The following is a 20,887-nucleotide window of genomic DNA, read 5'->3' as shown; positions in this document are numbered from 1 at the left end:
ATAGTCTTACTGCTCAGATCTGTACAGCATTATTGTCAAAAAAGTTTCAGATAGTTTTATTCTAAATTTCCCCGAATGATTAAAATCTAACCCAAGTCACTGTCCACATTAGCATGCTATACCATATCAGAAAACAACACAAAATACACCACACTTTATCTTTTAAGTCTCAATCAACTAAAGTGCTTAAGCATACATTTTTAAGTTTCATATCACCCATGTGAAATCTGCTGTCAAAGACACTACACGCTTTAAGGGATTCCACCAGCTAAACTTTAATGCATGCTTATGTTTAATTTTCTTTTCCTTTCTTTTTGCTTTGAATATAAGACTCATTTTAGTCACTCCAAAGCAGTGCAGCTATAAATAACATGGATTTGATCCAGCAGCTTGGAAACACAGAGAGATCAGATAAAATGTCATTAAAATTATTACATATATCAGACATGCTTTACGGTGTACTCAATTATTATGTCAAGCCAGTTAAAATACGGTGTATTCTTTCCTTTAAACAGCATGGGGGATTTTTAACAATCAAGAGCTCTAAAATTGCAGTGGCAGACCTCATAAAGACTCAAAATTCAGTTTCCAAGATATTTTAATTAAATCCCAAGTCCAAAAGTCTTCACAACAAAGCAGACAGGAAAAATATTAGTTGGAAATACAAAGCTCTATGACACTAATACCAGAGACAAACCTATGAGCTTATTCCCAGCCTCTTAAAAAGATGGAACAGTTTTGTTCTTTCAGTAAGTCTTCCTGAAAGTTCAAATTATTTAGAATCTCTGCCTCCAGTTTTGGGATCATTGTTGATAAACATTAGTATTTTTTCTTAATTACCCATACAGATATATAAAATTTTAAGTGTTTACACAGAAGGAGCAAGAACCAATAATCAAGAATACACGTAGTAGTCCATACACCTGTGGGGGATTAAATTGGAACACCATCAAAATTACTCCCTCTGAAGTATCAAGAGATGTTTTTTCCAGAACATTTTCAAATGAAATACAAATGTCCTCAAAACTCCCTCAACTTAGACTAAAGTCTCAGATAATACAAATAGTGAAATAATTTACGTATCAAAAAGTCCTTCCCAGTGTGGACCTGTCAGCCTTCTCACATTCAGCCTCGCATTTCAGGAGGAAAGCACTAATCTTAGTTATCATTTTAAAGCTATTATACCTATTAAATAATTGTTTGCAATAATAAAACAGGTGTAAGAATTTTAACAAAACATCCAAATTCTCAAGTTTTTTACAGTGAGCATTTTCCAATTCTGATAATCCGAATATTGCAAAATGAATTCTAACTCGAGTGCTGTTCACAGTACTTTCGTTAATATTTTGCATACATCAAGCCACTGCATTCATGTTTCAAGCTCCACTGTCTTTAAAATGAAAACAGAGATTCCTACTGTACCATTAATTGCTAATCTGACACTGAAACAGTGGTTTCATAGTCATGAGTGATGGGATTGAGAATTTCTGTGTAACTCCACTTCCCTAATAGGTACAGCAATAAACTGTTAGTTCTTTAGGCGAAAGACATGAATCTGTTGGATTAAAGCTTCATTCTCTGCCTGTAATGAGTAACTTGAGGGCCTTCTGTAGATTTTGCACAGCAGTGCTCACATCTTCATACTGCAACGCACTGCCGGCATATTTGCAATATTTTTGAGCTCTGGCAAAGTCCTCTGGAGTCAAGCGGACTTCTCCTGCAAAAACATAAGTATTACAAAGTTACTACAAAGGAAATGTGACTTAAGCTTCCTTTCTTATATTTTTTATGTTTTACTGGTGTTTGTGGTAATATTATGAAAACCAGGCTAATATTTGTGGTAGTATTATAAAGACCAAGCTACAGCATTTCTTCTGTTCTGTTCTCTTTTCTTTCCATTCATATAAAGCTTAACTTCTTTGCTATTGAAAAATGTGAGGACCTTTCTAAACACTGGTATTTGCATGACCCAGTGCCTTTCAAAAGTAAGCCAATACCTTTGAGAAAGATCTGCTCTTCATTTAAGACAGCAAAGGAGAGCTTTTATATGACATTAAGTTAGCTGTAATCATGTTACAACCTGCAAGAAACAAGGACAGTGCTTTTTGTGTTTACAGCATAATTACTCTGCTTTCTTCAGAAATCATACATAGTTAGAAACTGTTCCTTCTCAACTGGAATAAGTTCTCAGAATGTAGAAGAATTTCTCACTGGCATGTTTTCACATATTCTATGTTTCTGTTTTTCCAAATAATTTTTGTTTCCAATTTTATGTAAGATGACTGAAAACAAGATTGATGCCATTAAATGTGCCCATTTTTGTAACACTGGAGAACACTAGCAAAAAATATTCCCATAATATAGTATAAAACCATAGTATGTTACTTCTTAATCAGAGTTCTCTTGAAGTAAGTTAAAACTTTAGGAATTCTGTTGTGCTTACATGCATTCAGTCTTGGAGAAGACATAGTAGGGACTTAAGCCCTAAATGGCAGAAGATTTTATATGTGAATAGATCCCTGATGTGGGTGTAAAACAAAGCATAACTGTGTTACTGTACCTCCTTCCACCCACAAATTCACTGTGAGTTTTAAGGCTAATCCCATGCCACTCCAATAATGGACAAATGTATATATATCCAAATACGGACAAATTATAAAATCTTTACTCAGGTTCTTTCAAAACAACTTGTAAATGATAGATTTTTATCTATCTATGATTTTATGGGCACAGATAAATAATTATATAAACCACTAAATATTACGCATATATTTAAAACCTTTCCACACAGTATGGTATAGATTTCACAGATTAAGAGAGAATGTGCTTTTAAATGCATCATACATTTTACATAAAGTTTATTTAAACAAAGATTTAGCTCTCCAAGTACATTTTACTCTTAAGCAACTACATGAACATACTTAAAGCCATTTTTATGGCACAATTTCCATTAGCTGAATCCTTTCCTTCAAAATAGAACTGTTAGCAATACTGTGAGAATGTTTACTAAAGAATCTCTATTCTTATCAAAAAATGTCTATTATATTTGCTTTTCCTTCCCCCAGTCTTACTATTTAAGTACAGCTTTTGAACAAATAAAACAGAAAACCTGGGAACATTAAAAATTAGACTGGTCTGCTGATTTTTAAACAACCCTACCCAAATAAAATCTGAAAGGTAAGCACACTGAAGATTAATTTTATCAATTTTTAAAATACACTCTAGAACTCCACTTATTTCCCTTTCAATAAATAAATATAACTATTAAGGGACATAAAGACTTGGTGGGCTCATTATGATTGCAATGTATATTAATTTCATGCTTAGTAAGGGAAGTCACATTAAATCTCTTAAAATACATACACATGGGAGTAAATCTTTGCGAGGGAGTACATAAACACAGGCACAGATTTAAGATATTCTGTAACCTCAGGAAAGTCACAGACTAAAAAGCAGCTGGGGTCAATCCGCAACCATATTTCTGAAGATCTTTAAGAAATTAAAAAGACCAAGTTTCCCTCAAAGTAGCTTTATGCTATGATGCCAAAAGAAACTACAAAATCATTCTTTAAAAACTGGCCAGGGCATCAGTCCAGTATTCAAATAATTTATTGGAAGTAAGCCTAAATTCACCCGTCTAATCTTATTTTTACAGTATGAGCTCTATTAATGTTTTGCTGGCATAAAGCCTTATTTATTATGAAATCTACCTCAGATGCTATTATGACACAACTTGAGGGAAAAAAATTAATAGTTTTAAATTTATAAACCAAAGTTTATAGAGTAAGAGGGTTGGTCTTTTGATGTGCTCAGTAGCTTGAGTTCCTACTGAAGTCGACACCTCACAATGGAAAAGAAAAATAGAAACAAACCAGCTCTGTGTTCTGAAGTTTTACAAATAATGTAAAACTTAACTGCAATGACTGTACTTACATCAAAGGTATAACCACAAAAGTTAGTAACCTACTTCAATTTACATATTCAAGCAGTTTTGGAGGAAATGCCCTGGGGGTCCTGGTGGACACAGATCTGCCCATGAGCCAATGATCCACCCTTGTGCTGGACAGTGACAATGGCATCCTGTCCTGCATTAGGAAGAGCACTGCAAGCAGGTGAATGGAAGTGATCCTGCCCCTTTCAGTCACATCCTGAGCGCCATGTCCAGTTCTGGGTTCCTCAGCACTAGAGAGATAGACTGACATCTTGGAGACAGTCCAGCAAAGGGCAACAAAGATGACTAAGGGAATGGAGCATGAGAACCGCCCAAGAAAGCTGGGATTGTTCAGCCTAGAGAAGAGAGCTCAGGGGGATCTTATATCAAGTACATAAACACCTGAAGGGAGAGTATTAAAAGCACAGAGACAGGCTTTTTTAGTGATGCCCAGTGACAAGACCAGAGGCTGAAACACACGAGGGTCCTATCTGAACATCAGGAAACAGCTTTTACTCTGAGGGTGACCAAGGTCTGGGACAGGCTGCCCAGTGAGGTTCTGCTGTCTGTCTCTGGAAAGATTCAAAACCTATTTTTAGAACTAGCAGTGACATTTTTTCTCAAACTTCTTCAGTGCAGGAAATTAAACCAGAGGGAGGGTGCATGAGCAGGGGGAGACAAAAAGGACATAGTCCTGAGTGACTGGTGTTACATGACCTGTGGAAACCCAGGGCACCGGGAATATTTCCCTGTCTGCTCTGGGGTGCCCTGACCCCCAGGAGAACACTGACTTTGACCCTCATTCATGGAGAAAGTTCCTAACTCCAGAATAGACTAGAATCCACTAGAGTGTGAAGTAGATTGTAGAGAGCAGTATAGATGTATCATTTCGGTGGGAAATTCAGGCTTTGGGATTTTTAGTATGTAGTGGATGGAAGCAAGATGGAGGGCACAGAGCGTCATCCTGGGCTTCTTCTTCATGCTTCTTCCTCCTTCTTCATGGGTTTGGGTGGCATTTTGTAACTGGGTGGAAAAGTTTGCATTGCGAGCTTTTGGGGATCAGTTATTGGGTTAAAAGAGAAATAATCTAGCTGTCAGTTCTTAATTGGATAGTTTAGTTTTAAAAGACCTTGTAATGATAGATTGTAGCCATTTTTGCAGTGCTTGTCCAGTGCACTGAGCCTTGTGTGGACAGTGTGCAAAACTCTAGATAAGATAACAATAAACAAGAACCTGAACACCAAAAAGATCCAGTGCATCTCTCCTTCCTGACACAAGATCACTCCAGGAGGGTCTCCCCTGACAGGGGAACCCCCTGGGAGGGCCCAGCCAGAGTCCCAGAAATTGGGGAATCAGCAACAGGTACCCCGACAATGACCCTTCCTTGAGCAGAAGGGCTGGACCAGACCACCTCCTGAAGTCCTTTCCAACTTCACGTATCCAGTGATTTTTGGCTCTAAAAAAGCCCAACAACACCGAGATACAAAAGGTATACTGTATTTATTCTGAAACAAACTTGCTTCCTGTGTTAATCTGAAATTATTAGGACTGTAGTTATATTACTGAAACATGACAGGAATACGGAATCTGTAACAACAAGCATGGTTCTCTTAGTTTAAGAGAAATACAAAGTGAAACTGATTTGACTAGAGCTGCTGAAATCATTTTGGGGAAAAAAAAAAGTTTTAGAATGAAAGTAATGTGCATTTTACATAAATACATCTGTTTCTCTCTGGTATCCTTTTCTATCCTTCAGATGTTTTTCCTTTTTACGACGCCCAAATATAAGGCAGATGATTTAAGAACATTTCAATCATACAAATCGGTACATAAAAACAGTGATGGAAAAGGTAACAAGTGGTTTTTGAAACAAGATACTCTTTTTTCCCATTAAATCACTTGAAATATTTGAAATATAAGTACTCAAGGATTTCTTTTTAAGATCGTGAAAACACACTCAATGTCAAATTATTATTTCTACTTTGTGTGTAGAATATCAAACATTATACACACAACTACAATGGACAAATGTCTTCTTTATACTATGTCACCTGTGGAAGGGACCATATGGCAACATAAGAAGATCTTACAAAATCTATGTAGCACAACTATGAATGCCTTTAGTGTTAGTAAAATCTAGGGGTAATAAATTTTTCAAGACAACTACACCAAAGAAGTGCACACACACATACACGAAGTTGCTGCATAATTCTACATTCTGTTGTCAGACACATTAACCTATGCTTAAATGAAAAAGCTTTGACACTTTCAAAAGTCAGGGTTAAACTCTGAAACCTCTTCCCACAGGACAGGACAACAACTGAAAGATTTATGCTAACTAAAAATCAAAGAACACTATGCCTTTAACTTAATCTTTCTTTGATAAAATATTCTACTCCTCTCCACCAAAAGTTTTTCTCCCGTAACAGCTTTAATCAAATGACTTCTCCCATGTTACAGAAAGCAAAGAAAATATATAATTTATCTTTAAAATATACATTTGATCTTACTACAAGAAAGAGTCTTGCAGGAATATGTGGAATATCCTGTTTGGCTATGCCTATACTACCACATTCAACACTGCCAAGGAAGGCGTCTCAGCGCCCAAACTCGACTGTCTGCAGCATCAAACTGCTGGAACTGATTCCAGTATGGTTTTGGCCCATGAAAACTAGCACGTTCCCAAACAATTCCTGGGCATGACTTGTGGTCAGAGCAAGCTACAGATCATTCAATATGAGCAGTCTTAACAAGCTACCTTGTTTAGGAGTAGAAGTTTAATAATATGCATGTGAGAGGTTCTGTGCCAGCTGCTCTCCATGCCAAATATCTGCAAGCCTGTGTAATTTGTTAGCATGGACATGGACATCGTGTCTAAGTCATGGAACAAATGTACCTTGCACTGTGCTAGCTCTGTGGGTCTGTTGGATGGAGGGCAACACTGATCCCTCCTTCTCATGCAAAGGAAGCCTCAGTTCCACAGGAATGGTACACACCTCAATATGCAGCAAGGATCTAGCCCAGATATGTATATTGCACCTCAGGAACTGGAGAGAGCTCATGGGTCCCACAGTTTTGTACATCCATTAACACATACAGGCATTTCTCAATCTACTGATGGGTTAGAGAACAAGGCCACTGTTGGCATAGAAAGGACGCCTCAGCAGCATGAGAAGAATGCACAAGACCATGACAGGCAAGGACAAACACTTTCCATTCCTCTCAAGCTTCTTAACTCCACGTATGCAAAGAAAACTATCAGTGTACCCCTGCTGACACATCCCCTATGCTCTCTGAGACTCCTGCATAACTGACAGTGTGTTTTCTAAGCTTTCAAACCAAGAACCTTTATGACCTTTATCATTTCTTTCATTTCTTGCCTGTACTTTTGTAGCACTCCCTCAAAAGAATGTGAGACTTTGAGCTGTTACAAGACCCAAACTTGTAGTGGCACCACAGAGATGTGCAGAGGAGGAACACAGGCATGCAAATACACAGGTTAGATCAAGTTAAGAGATTTATCATGGTGCTTAGCAGGGGTCTTAATCTTTGAATTACACAACATTACTTATTACGCATTCTCATAAACACACTTAATTCCTTCTTATTTATGTACTTATTAAACCAGGTTATCTCAGGTAGGTGGTAAAAGGGAGCAATGCAATCATACCATTCAGACATGAATCATGGAATGTCTTCAACTTAATTAAAAAATTATGTTTCAATCAAAATTATGACATTTTTGACAACCAGAAACAAACATTCAAACCAAGAAACAATGATGACTAAAATTTTTAGAGTAGTTACCAAAAAACCTGGTACAATGACTGTCTAGAAGATCATGATAAGTTAGTTAAACATGAAAGCTTTGCTTCTAAACATCACAAAATTTTCCTTCTAGCTAGCAGTCAGTATAGCAAGCTTAAAGTAAAGCTTTGAACCATTTCAGTTGAGGAGCTACCAAAATCCCCACAGCAGTCCCCAAAACTCAAAAACTATCACCAAGTTTAAATGTTACAGCTACAGGTCTGAGGTGTTGTTTTCAATGAAATGAGTTACTGCCACATGAGACATCAGTGCCAGCTCAGCTGGCCAGGGCATGCTGCTAATAATGCCAAGGTTGTGGGTTTGAGCCTTGTATAGGCCATTCACTTCAGAGTTGGACTCAATCCTTCTGGGCCCCTTCCAGCTCAGACTAACCTGTGATTCTGTGATTACAGCAATATGTCAGAAAAACTGTAGCACCTACAGTACCTTTTGCTCTTCAGGAGAATACTAAAGATTAGTATGTCTCTATCAAATTTTGCTATTTTTATTTCTTCTGTAAAAATGGCTTTCTAATATATTAGAATGGAAATATCCTTAAGCACTCTTTTATGCCAGCAGATTAAAAACAAGTTGAACAATGAATTCCTACTATAGCATTTGATTGAAGCAAAAATGCTTTTTCTGAACAGCTATTTTAACACAGTGTTCAATAGCATAATAAAGTAACTAAATATCTCTTAAGTTATAAAATACAAGAATATACTTATCTAAACTTTGTAGTCATAACAGGCAATGTTTTACTGTGGTTAGTACTAGAACTTAACATAGCAATTACATATAATATTGTATACTAATGAGAGTATATCCTGATGAGGATAAACTGCAGGCCTCCTAGACCTCCTCCTCATTCAACATCCACATTATATTGCCAAAAAAAATCTGATTATTACAAACAGATGCAATTTATGGAGGTCTTTTACACTCTTTTCTCTTTTCCATGGACAGAAAAATTCTTAGAAAAGAATTTAACAGTTAACTCTGTGTCCATATGTACTCATGTACCATATGTACATGAGTGTTCAACTGAAAATCTAGGATGATTCCAGCTTTATTGTCAGTTACTACTCTTCCACAAGCCATGATTTCCCCAGGGTTAGCCCTTATGTGTACACTTCAAAGCATGGGATATGCAAGCAGACATAAAATACATATGATATAGGTTATCAGTGATTTCAACATCAAAGACAAATGACATCCTGGAAGATAAAAGCCTTGATTAAACGGTACATCAAAATAACATCATTAGCAGTACCTTACAAATTGATTGTTTCATTTAGCACAAGTGCTACTTCCAGTCAGGACGCACACACTATTTTTCTGCACAAAATTGCAACTTTAATGTTTATGAATTATTTTCTGAAATTAATAAGTAACTTACATGCTGTAGACCCTGTAGAATAATTTTTAAGTAAAGGGAATGTATATTATAAAAAATACAATTTGGCAAGGCTATTGGAAATATAGGCTTTGTAAAGCACATTAGAACCTCACCTGAGAAGCAACATAAATAATAAAAATCCTTATGCAATGCTAGCTCCTTAATTCAAAGCAGTCAGACAGACAACACTATATTGTAACAGCTTCCAGAAACTACTAAAATCTTAGCACACAATGCTTAGACTTTGTCCACTCTTTTTAAAATTCTGGAATAGCGTTCAGATAATAGTAACAATATTTCTCAAACTTCTTTCTTCAGTGCAGGGGAGACAGAGAGGACACATACAACAATACAAATGCCACAAGCTTACCTGCAGACTGAGCACTGTAAAGGGAAGGATCAACCAGAGGAATATTCTGTGGAGCAGGCTGAATGGTGTTACTTGTCACTCCTGCAAATCAATGCAAAAAAAGGACTTTGATTATTTTTACTTATTGACTTTAAAACTAAGCAAAAAATCAGAACGGTTATACCTTACGATTTTCAAATTAAGCAGCTGATAGCATACGAATTCTGAAACTGTAAGAAATAATTTAAATGCTTTCACTTTGAATATTAATGTTTTACAAAATAAAACAGAAAAATGTACAGACTGTAATCCATTTCGCCAGTACAGGATTTCACAGAAATTTAATTTCAGGCATTAAAAAAGTAAGAAAATACTAGTCCAAGAGACAGTGGTTACCTTGAAGTATTGAGGAAAACCTGCTAAATAAAAGTGTGAGTAAACTTTTATATTTGAAACTTAAATTCTACATTCTAATACCAGAGGCAGTCTATATTATTATACTTTTAAAGACCTGTGCCAGTCACCTCTCATTTGCCAGTATCTCCTTCCTAATTCCTTTGAAAACAATTAATGAGGATAAAAAAAGCTAGCTACATTTAAAAGGGAAATAATGGTGCTAGAAGAAGAAACAGTACTTTATGCTGTGAAGCGTTCTTGTACCTGCGTTCCCATTTTAGGTACACTCATTTGTTTTGATCGAAAACTGTATTTTTGCAATATGTCCAGAACATACCAGACTAGCATAAAGTTATTTCTGCAACATCTGCTGTCTAGGAACATATATGTATTCTGTAAAAGTGCTCCAAACTATGATTTACATATTTCAAGAAAACATTAAAAAATATTTCCAGTAGTATTTTTACGATTTTAGCCTATGAAGATGCTTTTGCCCCATAATAATGTATTATTGTACTTTCTATGTGATAGACTAGAATTTGGGGAAAAATTCATCTCCCACTGAAGGCATGGATTTCTCAGGTGTGATTTGGAGATACCTGTGTTATGAGGTACTTCAGCTGGAGTGTTGGCAGGTGCATGGGCACCTGGTGGTATATGTATGCCAGTGTAATTACTAGTTGGTATGTTGTTAGCTTCATATGTAGATGATGATGATGGAGCTGTTCCACTATGGACAGAAGATGACCCCGCTTCTTCCCTTTCAGCATCTGCTAAAACGATACAAAATAGGAATTACTGCAACTACTATGTATAAATACTTTAAATCTTTGGCTTTCCTTAACACCTCCTTTCAAATTTTTATTACTAAAAAAATTGCCACCACAGAGTGGGACATAAAACATCAACCCAAACCACACTGGGTTGATTTGAAGAGGTAAAATGCAACATGCCATACAACAAAGATCTAGACACTCACATACTTTCAAAGATCTCTTCTGTTCAACTCGAAGAATCGTTTCCTTACTTGTCTGAATATAAGCTATCTGTCTCATTAGAACAATTTGTTATATCTTTGTATTCTGCATCCATAGAAGTGGAACAAGTTATTACAAATAGGCATTAATCTACATTTTAACATATACATGAACCAGAATATGGAAAAACGTATTTGCCTTACAAACTCTTCATAAAAGACTAGACAGTGCCAATTCTTTTACCCAAATCAAACCACAAATAAATAAGAACCAAAAGGAACTTTGGGAAAGTAATACCAAACAAGAAACTAAATGCAGCTTAGCCAAGTCATAATTGCATCTAGAACAGTTAGAGTACATAATGATCTGCAAGAATAAGGTTCAATATATCCCAAAGCATGTACAAAGAACATACATATTTTTCAATCTAGTCATGTTCTTAAGGTTCTGATCTACTTTATTTAATACTGATTTAAAGGGTAAGGATCCAGTCAATTCAGAATAAATGGTTGATTCCTGCTCCTTCATTTGAATTAAGTTCAATTTAAAAAAACCCTGATTTTCATTTTACTGTGTATGCATTCACCTGTATCAATTATGTCAGATGGAACAAGCAGTTTTGGGAATTGCTTATTTAACAGCCAGTGCTTGAAAGGGAACAAAGAAATAAGGGAGGGAAAAACTTGTGTGTCTGTAGAGCTAGCAAAAGAGATCCACATTGATCTTCAGCTACACAAGACTATGAGTTATGCAAACACTTCTGCTGCTTAATAATTAAATGGTCTGCTATTAAAAATATTACTATTATACATATCTGAATTGTTTCCTATGTAAGTCCTTCTACCTCCCAGAAAAAAATTCACATGCTATCTTTAGGAAAAATGTTTAAATACCTTCTAATTTACAATAAAATTTACTAATAAAAAGGTTATAGAGCGGAGTAAAATAAAGTATTGTTATTAGAGCATTTTTAGTGGACTTTAATAAATACACTCTGGTTTATGGCACAATTTTTAACACATGTAAATGAACACCTGACAAGTTTCTGAAAGACAAAAAATATCTTAAGGTGTCAGATTTTTTTTTTGCTATATTTTTTGTTAGTAACTCATACTGCAATATTTTGTGCCTAACGTGTGGAAATAAAATTAAATGTCTGAAACTGGCGAAAAGAAGATGAGATTCAAGAGTAAACGTTGCATATGCTATCTTTTATATAACAATGTAATGATAGGAAACTATTGTTTGAATGCTGTATTTTTCACTGGTTTTGGTGTCAACTAAAGAAATACAAAACGTTTCAGAAAAAATAATGAACAAAACCAGAGGCTCACTTTACATAAAATGAATGAAATAGTTACACACAACACTCACCAGGCCTTCTGAAGGTGAGGCTGCCAAACATTACTTGCAACAGTGTTACCAATTATGGCTACAATTTGCCCAAGCTGTAAATAAAGTTGGAGTTTCCAAGCTGAGTGTCTGCTGGAAGCTAGGATTTTGGGAAAGCTGTAGTAAAAACTACTAAGCAACTGCTGAGCATGAGGCAGTGAGAGAAAACATGTTTCCACTGTGCTTACTATCTCAGCTATGAGAAATTACCTGTAAATTCATGCCCTTATTTAAACTGTAAATGCATTTATTCCTTTATTCTGCCCCTTGCAGCTTCCTGTTGCCCTAATCTGGTTCTCGAGGCACATTCTGATTTCCTTCTCTGTACTAGGATTACATATCCCATATCTGCAGCCCGTGGCCACATACTTGTGTCCCTTTTGCAGTGCCCCAGTTTTCTCTCCAAGCCATTCCCAGTTCCAGCTTCCAACTTCCTCACTGCACAGTTCAGGGTCACTACTCACTCCTGAAACAGGGCAATGCTGTGGCCAACACTGGCCACAGAGCACATGAACTCAAAGGGTTAAAGTCCGGCAATGTTAAAAACAACCAGAAAAAGTGTTAGAAGTACTAACCACTAGTAATAACAGTGCCTTCAAGAGGCAAATTCACAAATGAGCAATCCACTTTTTCATCAGGTTTATGTATCAAAAGATTAAGCTCAACTGTTTGATTTACTCATTGTGCAACTAGATACTGTTAAAACTGTATTAAACATAAAAGTAGTTTTGTTTAAGTTAACTCTCCTAAGTCTTTAAAGTGCCCAAATATCATAAAAGCATTGTAACTATTCTTTCAGCAAAGTAAATATTTAAAATATTCTTCATCAAAACTAAAGTATTAGAAACATTTTAAGATACCCACTCTCCGTATTTGTGAATAGTTTTTAACAGTAGTGCCAGATAGAAGTATTTCAGGTTGCTATAAAAGAACATTTAAGTCAACAGAGGTTTTAAATTCTATGGTTAGAATGTCCAAAACATAATTGAAAAAAAGTATCTTTTCCAGGGAATGAAAAAGAATGCTACAAAATTAGAAAATTATTTCCTCATGCAGCAGTAATAACCTAGAATTCAAAGTTCCTTACAATTAAAAAAATTCCTTAAAAATGCTGAAACTAGGCTGTGAAACAGTGACACAATTGTTTTACATTTCATTTCAGCTCCAGGTGAGTTTTTTGTCTTGGAACCTCATCAGCTTTTGTGCTTGAATCCCAGCATAAAGAATTCACGAGCTCTTTAAATTTTCTGCAGAGCTACAGTATACCCAGACCACCTGTCTGTGTTTTTTAAAATTATTTATTTACTGAAGGCAAGATTTTCTGAAATCATCAGTGCAGCCCCACAAGAGCCGTCCAAAGATACTTTTACATAAACAGAGAATTCTCAAGGTTTAATGGCATTCCTTTTTCTAGTGTAAGCAAGCATCAAGCATGACTTAATTTCAGCAGCTCAGTGCACTAAAATATAAAATTAGCAAATTTTTTTTTAAGGAGTCCAAATTCCTCCAGTTCTCTGGACTCCTGTTTTTCATGAGTTCAGAGAATTATAATAAATATAAATTTTTTTCTTTGTCTCATTCTGTTGAATTGTTTCTCTTTTGCTTGAGATGTTGCCAAAAGATTCACAATGTAAGGTTCTATTTGAACTGCTTTTAAAAAACAAACCAATCATGTATTTTTTTCCACAACATTGAGAAAAGAACTCAAAAATCCATCAACTTTTCCCACACTGCTCTTATTACACTTTTCTGAAATTCTGAAATGGAAATGTAGCCTACATATTATATTGCAATAAAGGTGATTAAATTGAATGTATTTACTATGGCTATAGTATGGCTATTTAGGAACTTTTTTCTATTTCCATTTTTTTTTTCCATTAGTGTAAAACCTTGCTGGATGACCTAGGGGTAATGCTAAGTAACCTTTATGTGTATTCTAGGACTTGTATTCCAACTGCATTAATAAATTAAGCATGTCTTTTAAGGTTTCCATGGTGGCATCCTGACAAAAGCATCCATAAATCCAACAGCAGAACTGCATAAAGCATGCCTATGTACTGTAAAAACATCTCCAAGAGTTACAGTATGGTTTTCAAGAATCACAAAAAAAAAAACCCACTTTGGAAAAAAATGGTAATTTGTCAAACTACAGAGACCTAGTTTCACTCTGTTTAAACAGACTTTTTCCACATGTGAGGGGAGGAAGAAAATGAGCAAGCAGAAAGGAATGGGGAAGGTCCAGTCATACACTCAAACAATACTGCTTTTCTTCTTATGATGCAAAAAGAGGAACTGAAACTCTTTTGTACTGATTCTTTTCATAAAAATTAATTTGCATAAAATTTTTGTCTTATGTGAGACATTATGGACACCTACATCATGGAGCTAAATATAAAAAATAAACACTAATATGTATTTTTCATATAATTTCTTAGAAAATTAGGAATGGGAGAAATAATCTCTCTACATGAAATATAATTCAACAACAAAATAAACAAACAAAAACCGTATTGTCAAGTTACAGATCTTGCAGGCTCCCTGTCAAAAAGGATGTCAAAATTTTGATTTGCTCAGCATTTGTGTCCCTTTTAACATGCATGTAGACACAACCTAGTAATGAAAGCAAAAGTCTTCACCAATTCCCATTACCATCTGCAATGAACTGCAACATATACCAAGGATTTGAGGAAAGCCTGAATTCTGATTTCCTTCCTACAACAGTTTCTTTTGTAGCCTTGAGCAAGTCAGTTACTTCTGTGCATTAATAAAAATTAATAAAGAGCCTATTTGTTACTCTATTGAGAAATAATTAGCTTCTACAAGTTGCACACACGATTTTTAGCAAAAGTTTTGTAATGTTTACTTAGAAATTCTATTTTTGCACTTATTTAAAATTCATAGTTCACTTCACATACTCAGGTCAGCTCTACCACACTATGAGCCAGACCACTAAACGAGCACTTATTTAAAGGTGAAAATATTTAACTGAACTATTCATTACATTTAATATAACAAGAGATTTTTCTCCCACATGTTGCATTCTCCAGTAAATCATTACTCTGCTGTAATTTGACAAAGATGAAGTGATGTTTGCAGTTGGAGTTGCATCATAAGTATCTCTGGCTACAGATGCATGGACGGCTAAGGAAACTGCCTTGGAAAATATTGTATGTTGAAGAAGAAATGAGTTTGCTAATGCTTCACTTCAAATACAGCTGTGCCTACATTGGAGCACATTTCAGTGGGTAAGATACCCATGCCAGTGTTTAAGTCTGTAGGGTGCCTTTAGGTTAGGAAAACATACTAACAAGAACAAACAAGTAGCTTGGATATAAAACTATCATACTTGGTATTTGTTCACAAATATTTGAATTTACTTATGTTGCAGTGTTCCTGGAGCACTAATATATAAATAGTATTTTATCCAGGAAATTGCAAATAAATTATATTTGGCACCCAGGCTCTTAGACACTATAAAGATAATAACAAACTGAAATAGATGTTTGGTACACATTCTCCTTAAAAAAAAAAATCACGATCCTATCCTTTTTTTTTTTTTAATGTAACACTGTCTGGGACATATAAATGACAATGTGGAGATGCATCAAAATGTGAGATTATATGATGAAAAGATTGAGAACCAGAGAAGAAACTAGTTTTCTAATGTTTTGACATGTTTAAAACAAAGTACTAAGTAGAAAATTACAAGCTTACTCATAACTTATTAAAAGCAATATTTATATTACTTTATATTAATTTATACTTCATATGTGTGCACAAGTATAAGTACACTGGTCATCTATATTTATATACACAATCAGAAAACTTTATGTAGCCACCCCTATAAGGTGGCTCTACAGGTCAGATAGATACTCTACAAGGTAGATCTTTCCCTTTTGCACTGTAGATTTGTTTATTGACTCATTTAATGTGGAAAAATTTGTAAATCTAAGCTTAAGAGATAAATAAGCATCAACTTAATTGACAAGCCATAACGTCTCAAGTGCCAGCTCAGAAGAAAATTACAAACTATTTGATGGTCTCAGTTGCTCTACTAGGTATGTGAAGAATGATATACAGAGGTTGTCATTGTGCAGAATTAGTCTGTTTTAATTTGCATAGTGAAAATATCCATTCCAATTCATCTTATCTCATAAAAGATCACCCTTTGAGATTTGTATTCAATCTGCATTGAGGAAAAAAGTAAAGAAACTGGTCCCTACCAAAACCAAAGAAACCGATCACCATCTAAAGCAAAACAACTTGTTCTGACACACATTCAGTTTGGTTAAGTGGATGTCCTTGGAAATCATCTCCTTAACTGTTAGATAAAGTGGGAACCTCAAGGAATCCTGTACAGGGAGCTCAGGTAGCCAGGAAGCAAGGAAAGGAGGATGAGTGAGAAAGAGGCAGAAATCCAACTCAGTAAGAGTAGACCATAAACCTGTTTTGAAACTGACATTATTACACAGGGAGGAAGGAGTTGCCTCACAAGTCCTGTCTCACAACAGGTCTTTGCTTTGAAGTTGAATTCACTTGCCATCAGTCCACTTATAACTTCTACTTAACTTCTGAGAGGGGATAAACTGGCAAAGGGATCACAACTTTACAGAACAGATTTAAAAGAGGAACTGTGGTTAATGTTAAAGAAATGTATGGTTCTGGCCCAAAGCTGACAATACCTTCTTAGAGAGTAGCTGTATTCAAAATAATAATCTCCACAACAAGGAAAAGAATATTTTATTAAATAAGTCAATCACACAGTAAGGTCCAATAAAAATAACAGCAGGAGAAGCTGAAAAGAAGGCAGCTCATTGTGAATGGAACATCAAGCTGGGAAGCTGTGCTTCCTGAGGGGTGCTCCCTGAAGAACTGTGCATACCACCAGTTCACCTTAGCACAGCCTTCCTCTCTCTTAAAAAGAAAAGGGAAACACGTACCAAAACTCTCTCCCTCCATTCCAATGGGGCCAGGCTGAGGAGTCTCTCCATTCTTTAAGCAGTTGTGAATGTAGGCTGCCTTCCACCTGGCGTACTTCCTGTGCTGGGCGTTCTGGGGGAGGGAAAAGGCCAGCCATTTTAACCACTCACTTCTGCGAATTAATGCATTCAAAACAGAAATACAAACATCTTTTCCACTTTCTCTGCTGTCATTTGATACCCTTTTAAAGACAAACATGTAAAATTATTAGGGGAATTACAAAAAATAATTAAAATAACAGCTCTAACAAGATCTCAGCATGAAAGGAAAATGTGGAGATCTTCAATTAGCGCAGCATATCAGGAAAAAGAAATAAATGATACCAGGAAAAACTAGTATGAAAGACATAGTACTGGGTAGTAATTACTAACATGAAATAATGAAGAAAGCTTCCTATCTCCATAAACTTTGATGATTATTTACTTTAGATTCAAATACTTGAAACTTTAAATGCTACCACTGAGTATCAGAAATATGGAATTTCTTCTAATTATATTATTTAAAAATTTAAAATTTAATGTAAAAGCATTAACACAAAAAGGCTGATGTAACTGCAGATTAATGTGATTTGTTTGCAATATTATCTGACATTAAGATTTTCCATTTTGTTTTTTAAAATATACTTCACTGTTCCTAAGTACAACTTTAAGCATGTCAAAACATGAAAGGAAGATTGGCCACTTTGTATCTCCTGGGCAGTTACAATAGTGTTTAATCCAGGAAGAGCTGTCAATTGATGCAAGAAATATTAAACTGATTATGCAAATCAACTGTTTTGCCAACAGTTGCATGGGAAACAACCAGTTCTGACAGTTATGAGGTAACATAAATCAAGGATCAAGGCTGAATATAAACATTAGAAATGTGGAAGGATGAATGGAATAATTTGCCCAAATGAACAATGCAGGCTGGGAAACCACAGTTCACACCAACCCCAAAAATTTAAAAATTAAATTTTTATTTTAAAAAATTAAAAATTAATTTGAAAATTAAATCCAAAGTTTCTAAGAAATCAATAAACTGAAATGCAATACTGTACTTCACAAAGCCTATTGCACTGTCATCTAGAACAGGGTAGAGAGACACAATACAAAAGGTATCTCCAGCAAGCTCCCTTGCTCATATTTAATACATTGTATCACCCAGGATGCTTACACAATCCAAGAGAAAGATCTGGTCTTCATTTTTGAAAACAAGATGTTCTCCAGAAAAAAGCCTATTCTGATGACATATTTATTAAAATGCATTCACGCTACCTCAAAAAGGTAAATTGCAATTGGAAAACATGGCTTTCTGTTAAAGTTTGTTTTAATAATAATTTCTGGTCAGTCAGTGTTACAGATTAAATTCCTTCATTTTTAACAAACACTCTAGAAGCCACAAAATACAGAAAACACATACCCAGAGTATGCTACTTTTAGGACAGATTATTATGCAATATTTAAGAGCCTGTACATCTCTCCCCTATTCTAATATGGTGATTATTTATTGACAAAGTGTGAAGATGCAGCTGTATCAGGTGTCCATCCCAGGTGCTGGCAACTCAGCACGGCAGGCGGGGTGTCTGTGAGGACAGGCCAGGGCTGCCCCACGCTGGACAAAACAGCCCCAGTGCCCCCACCTCGGGGCACAGCTGAGGCCCTCGGCCATCTGGTGGTGCCCTTGGGAGAGTATATTGAAGGACAGCCCAAGCACCCCCAACCCTGGCACCAAGATGATGGATGGAGAGAGGAGAACGGAACAAAGTGTTTGATGTCTGTCCTGCATCCCGACTGCAAAGCTTATCGTTCCAGAACTGAGAAGTGAAATGCTGTTGGTTTGGTCTGTTTTTAACACGCACTGCTGTCCCCTTTCAGAAAGCTGCCCTAGTGAATGAACGCTACTCCTGAGGTAAATGAAAAGAACGCTGCTATTGCAGAGCTTCCTACTGCTCTGATCTAAGCTGTGTCTTGTAAAACCAAATCTTCCAGAAAATCCTTCTGCCTAGTTCTAACATGGAGATACAGAACAACCACTCTTCATCTGTGACAGAATCCATTCATATTATCCCATAATCAATCACTTTCCATTTAACAACATACATATTATGCTCAACACCCATTTTCTGATTCTAGGTGTTGAATATCTGCTTTCTGTGCCTTATGCTATTGCTTTAAAAGCCTTTTAATAGTTGATAGTCCACATATGAAGGCAATTTCAACTATCCATTGAAAAGACAGGCCAGCGGTCTGAATACAGATGTTATGCTCTATAAGCAGGTGTCAGGCTGAATTTAACTCAGGCTGAAAAAAACTTCTGCAAAAGTCTAAGACAGTCAAGTCATACTTCTCCCATCATCCCTTTACATGAGAATGGATAAATAAACTGTTGAAATGTAATGATACTATACAGAGGAGAAAATATTTTCTATATTTCTTGTACACTCTCTTTTACCATCGGTATTCACCAATTAAACAAAATGAGAGAATTCTGCTTCTTTCCAATTACGAAGCATTTCTGTCCTTTCAGCATCAACAACAAAAAACCCCAAGACACAACAGAAAATGTACCACTGCTAGCATTCTACACTGACATTTGTAACAATTTCTTTCATCTTCAAAGCAGGATTGCGTCAGGTACTCTGAGGACTCAACTGATCAGTGCACTGTCCTGTGCACTGGACTCCTACAGACTAGGATGGTTTTTTTTCAGTCCAATTCAATGTGCAAATATGCATTCACTCTCTGGCTCTAGGAAATGTTATTACTGGATCTAGTAAAGGATGTCAGGGCACAGGGCAGACAGTTTTAAGAGAACACATCCAAAAGCAAACTTATGTGTGCCTCTCAATAAGATGAGTATTTTGATAGAGTCTCAGGCTACGGAAGATGGAGAATCTCGCAAGAACTCTTCACCAAGCATTTCTCTTGGGTAAGACCTATCTTTAGTATCTACACTTACATCCTATAGTATTCCAGAAGTGCATCCCTATCAAGACCATGCCTTACCTTCTTTCCAATATTTACAAATGAAAGTAGCCACAACAACTGCATTTTAAACTGAGCAAGTACAACTATACTTTAGGCACACTTACCAGATTGGGGATTTACATACAGGATGCAAAGCCTGTGAATTTCAAACAGGACATGGAAAAAAGTGAAGGTGGACAAAGCTAGGAGCCTTGCATCATTTTTCCCCCATAAGCATTCCCACTTGCTCAATGTAAAAAGCAGACTTTGATACTTGTCATGAAGCATCTTCTAACAGATGTCTAGTATTTCTATGTAAATCTACAATTTATTTGAAATACTTTGCATGATTCTTTATGGATTTCTAACAAGTATTTGGCTGCATTGTTCTTTGAAATTCATATTCACGACATATAAAAGCAATGTCTGTGCTTGGAAAAGCAATCAGATAATACACTCATACGCCTGACACTTACCTCTTCAGAGAGCTCCCCAAATACTGTTAGAACATCTATCAGGAGACTTGCAGTATAAAAGGACTTTATCATGTTTCTGCAAAAAAGAAAGCATTTTGCTAACTTGGCAATGTCACTCTCTCAGAATCACATTTTACACGTTGTAATCTTAGACCATACTGGCTTATTTCAAGTCAAACATTGTTTTTTTTTTCTCTTTTAATCTGATGTTACAGAAGCTGCTTCACAGCAT

The 20,887-nt window shown here is 35.9% G+C and overlaps 1 protein-coding gene across 3 annotated transcripts in view; it reads right to left on the bottom strand.

The window, feature by feature from the left end:
- Positions 1-580: 580 nt before the first annotated feature.
- VTA1 (vesicle trafficking 1) overlaps positions 581-20,887 on the bottom strand; it is a 38,351-nt gene continuing 18,044 nt past the window's right edge. For 2 of the 3 annotated variants that reach the window (XM_058021017.1, XM_058021020.1), the window contains exons 4-8: positions 20,656-20,731; positions 17,192-17,303; positions 10,482-10,655; positions 9,508-9,588; positions 581-1,717 (exon numbers count right to left, since the gene is read on the bottom strand). In XM_058021017.1, coding sequence (XP_057877000.1) covers positions 1,572-1,717; positions 9,508-9,588; positions 10,482-10,655; positions 17,192-17,303; positions 20,656-20,731 — 589 coding nt within the window. In that variant the 3' untranslated portion in view covers positions 581-1,571. The remainder of the gene's footprint in view (positions 1,718-9,507; positions 9,589-10,481; positions 10,656-17,191; positions 17,304-20,655; positions 20,732-20,887) is intronic. The other variant, XM_058021019.1, reaches the window with a different exon arrangement.

This window comes from Melospiza georgiana, chromosome 3 (genome assembly GCF_028018845.1).
Source record: "Melospiza georgiana isolate bMelGeo1 chromosome 3, bMelGeo1.pri, whole genome shotgun sequence".
NCBI lineage: Eukaryota > Metazoa > Chordata > Aves > Passeriformes > Passerellidae > Melospiza > Melospiza georgiana.
This window is presented reverse-complemented; position numbering and strand designations above follow the sequence as displayed.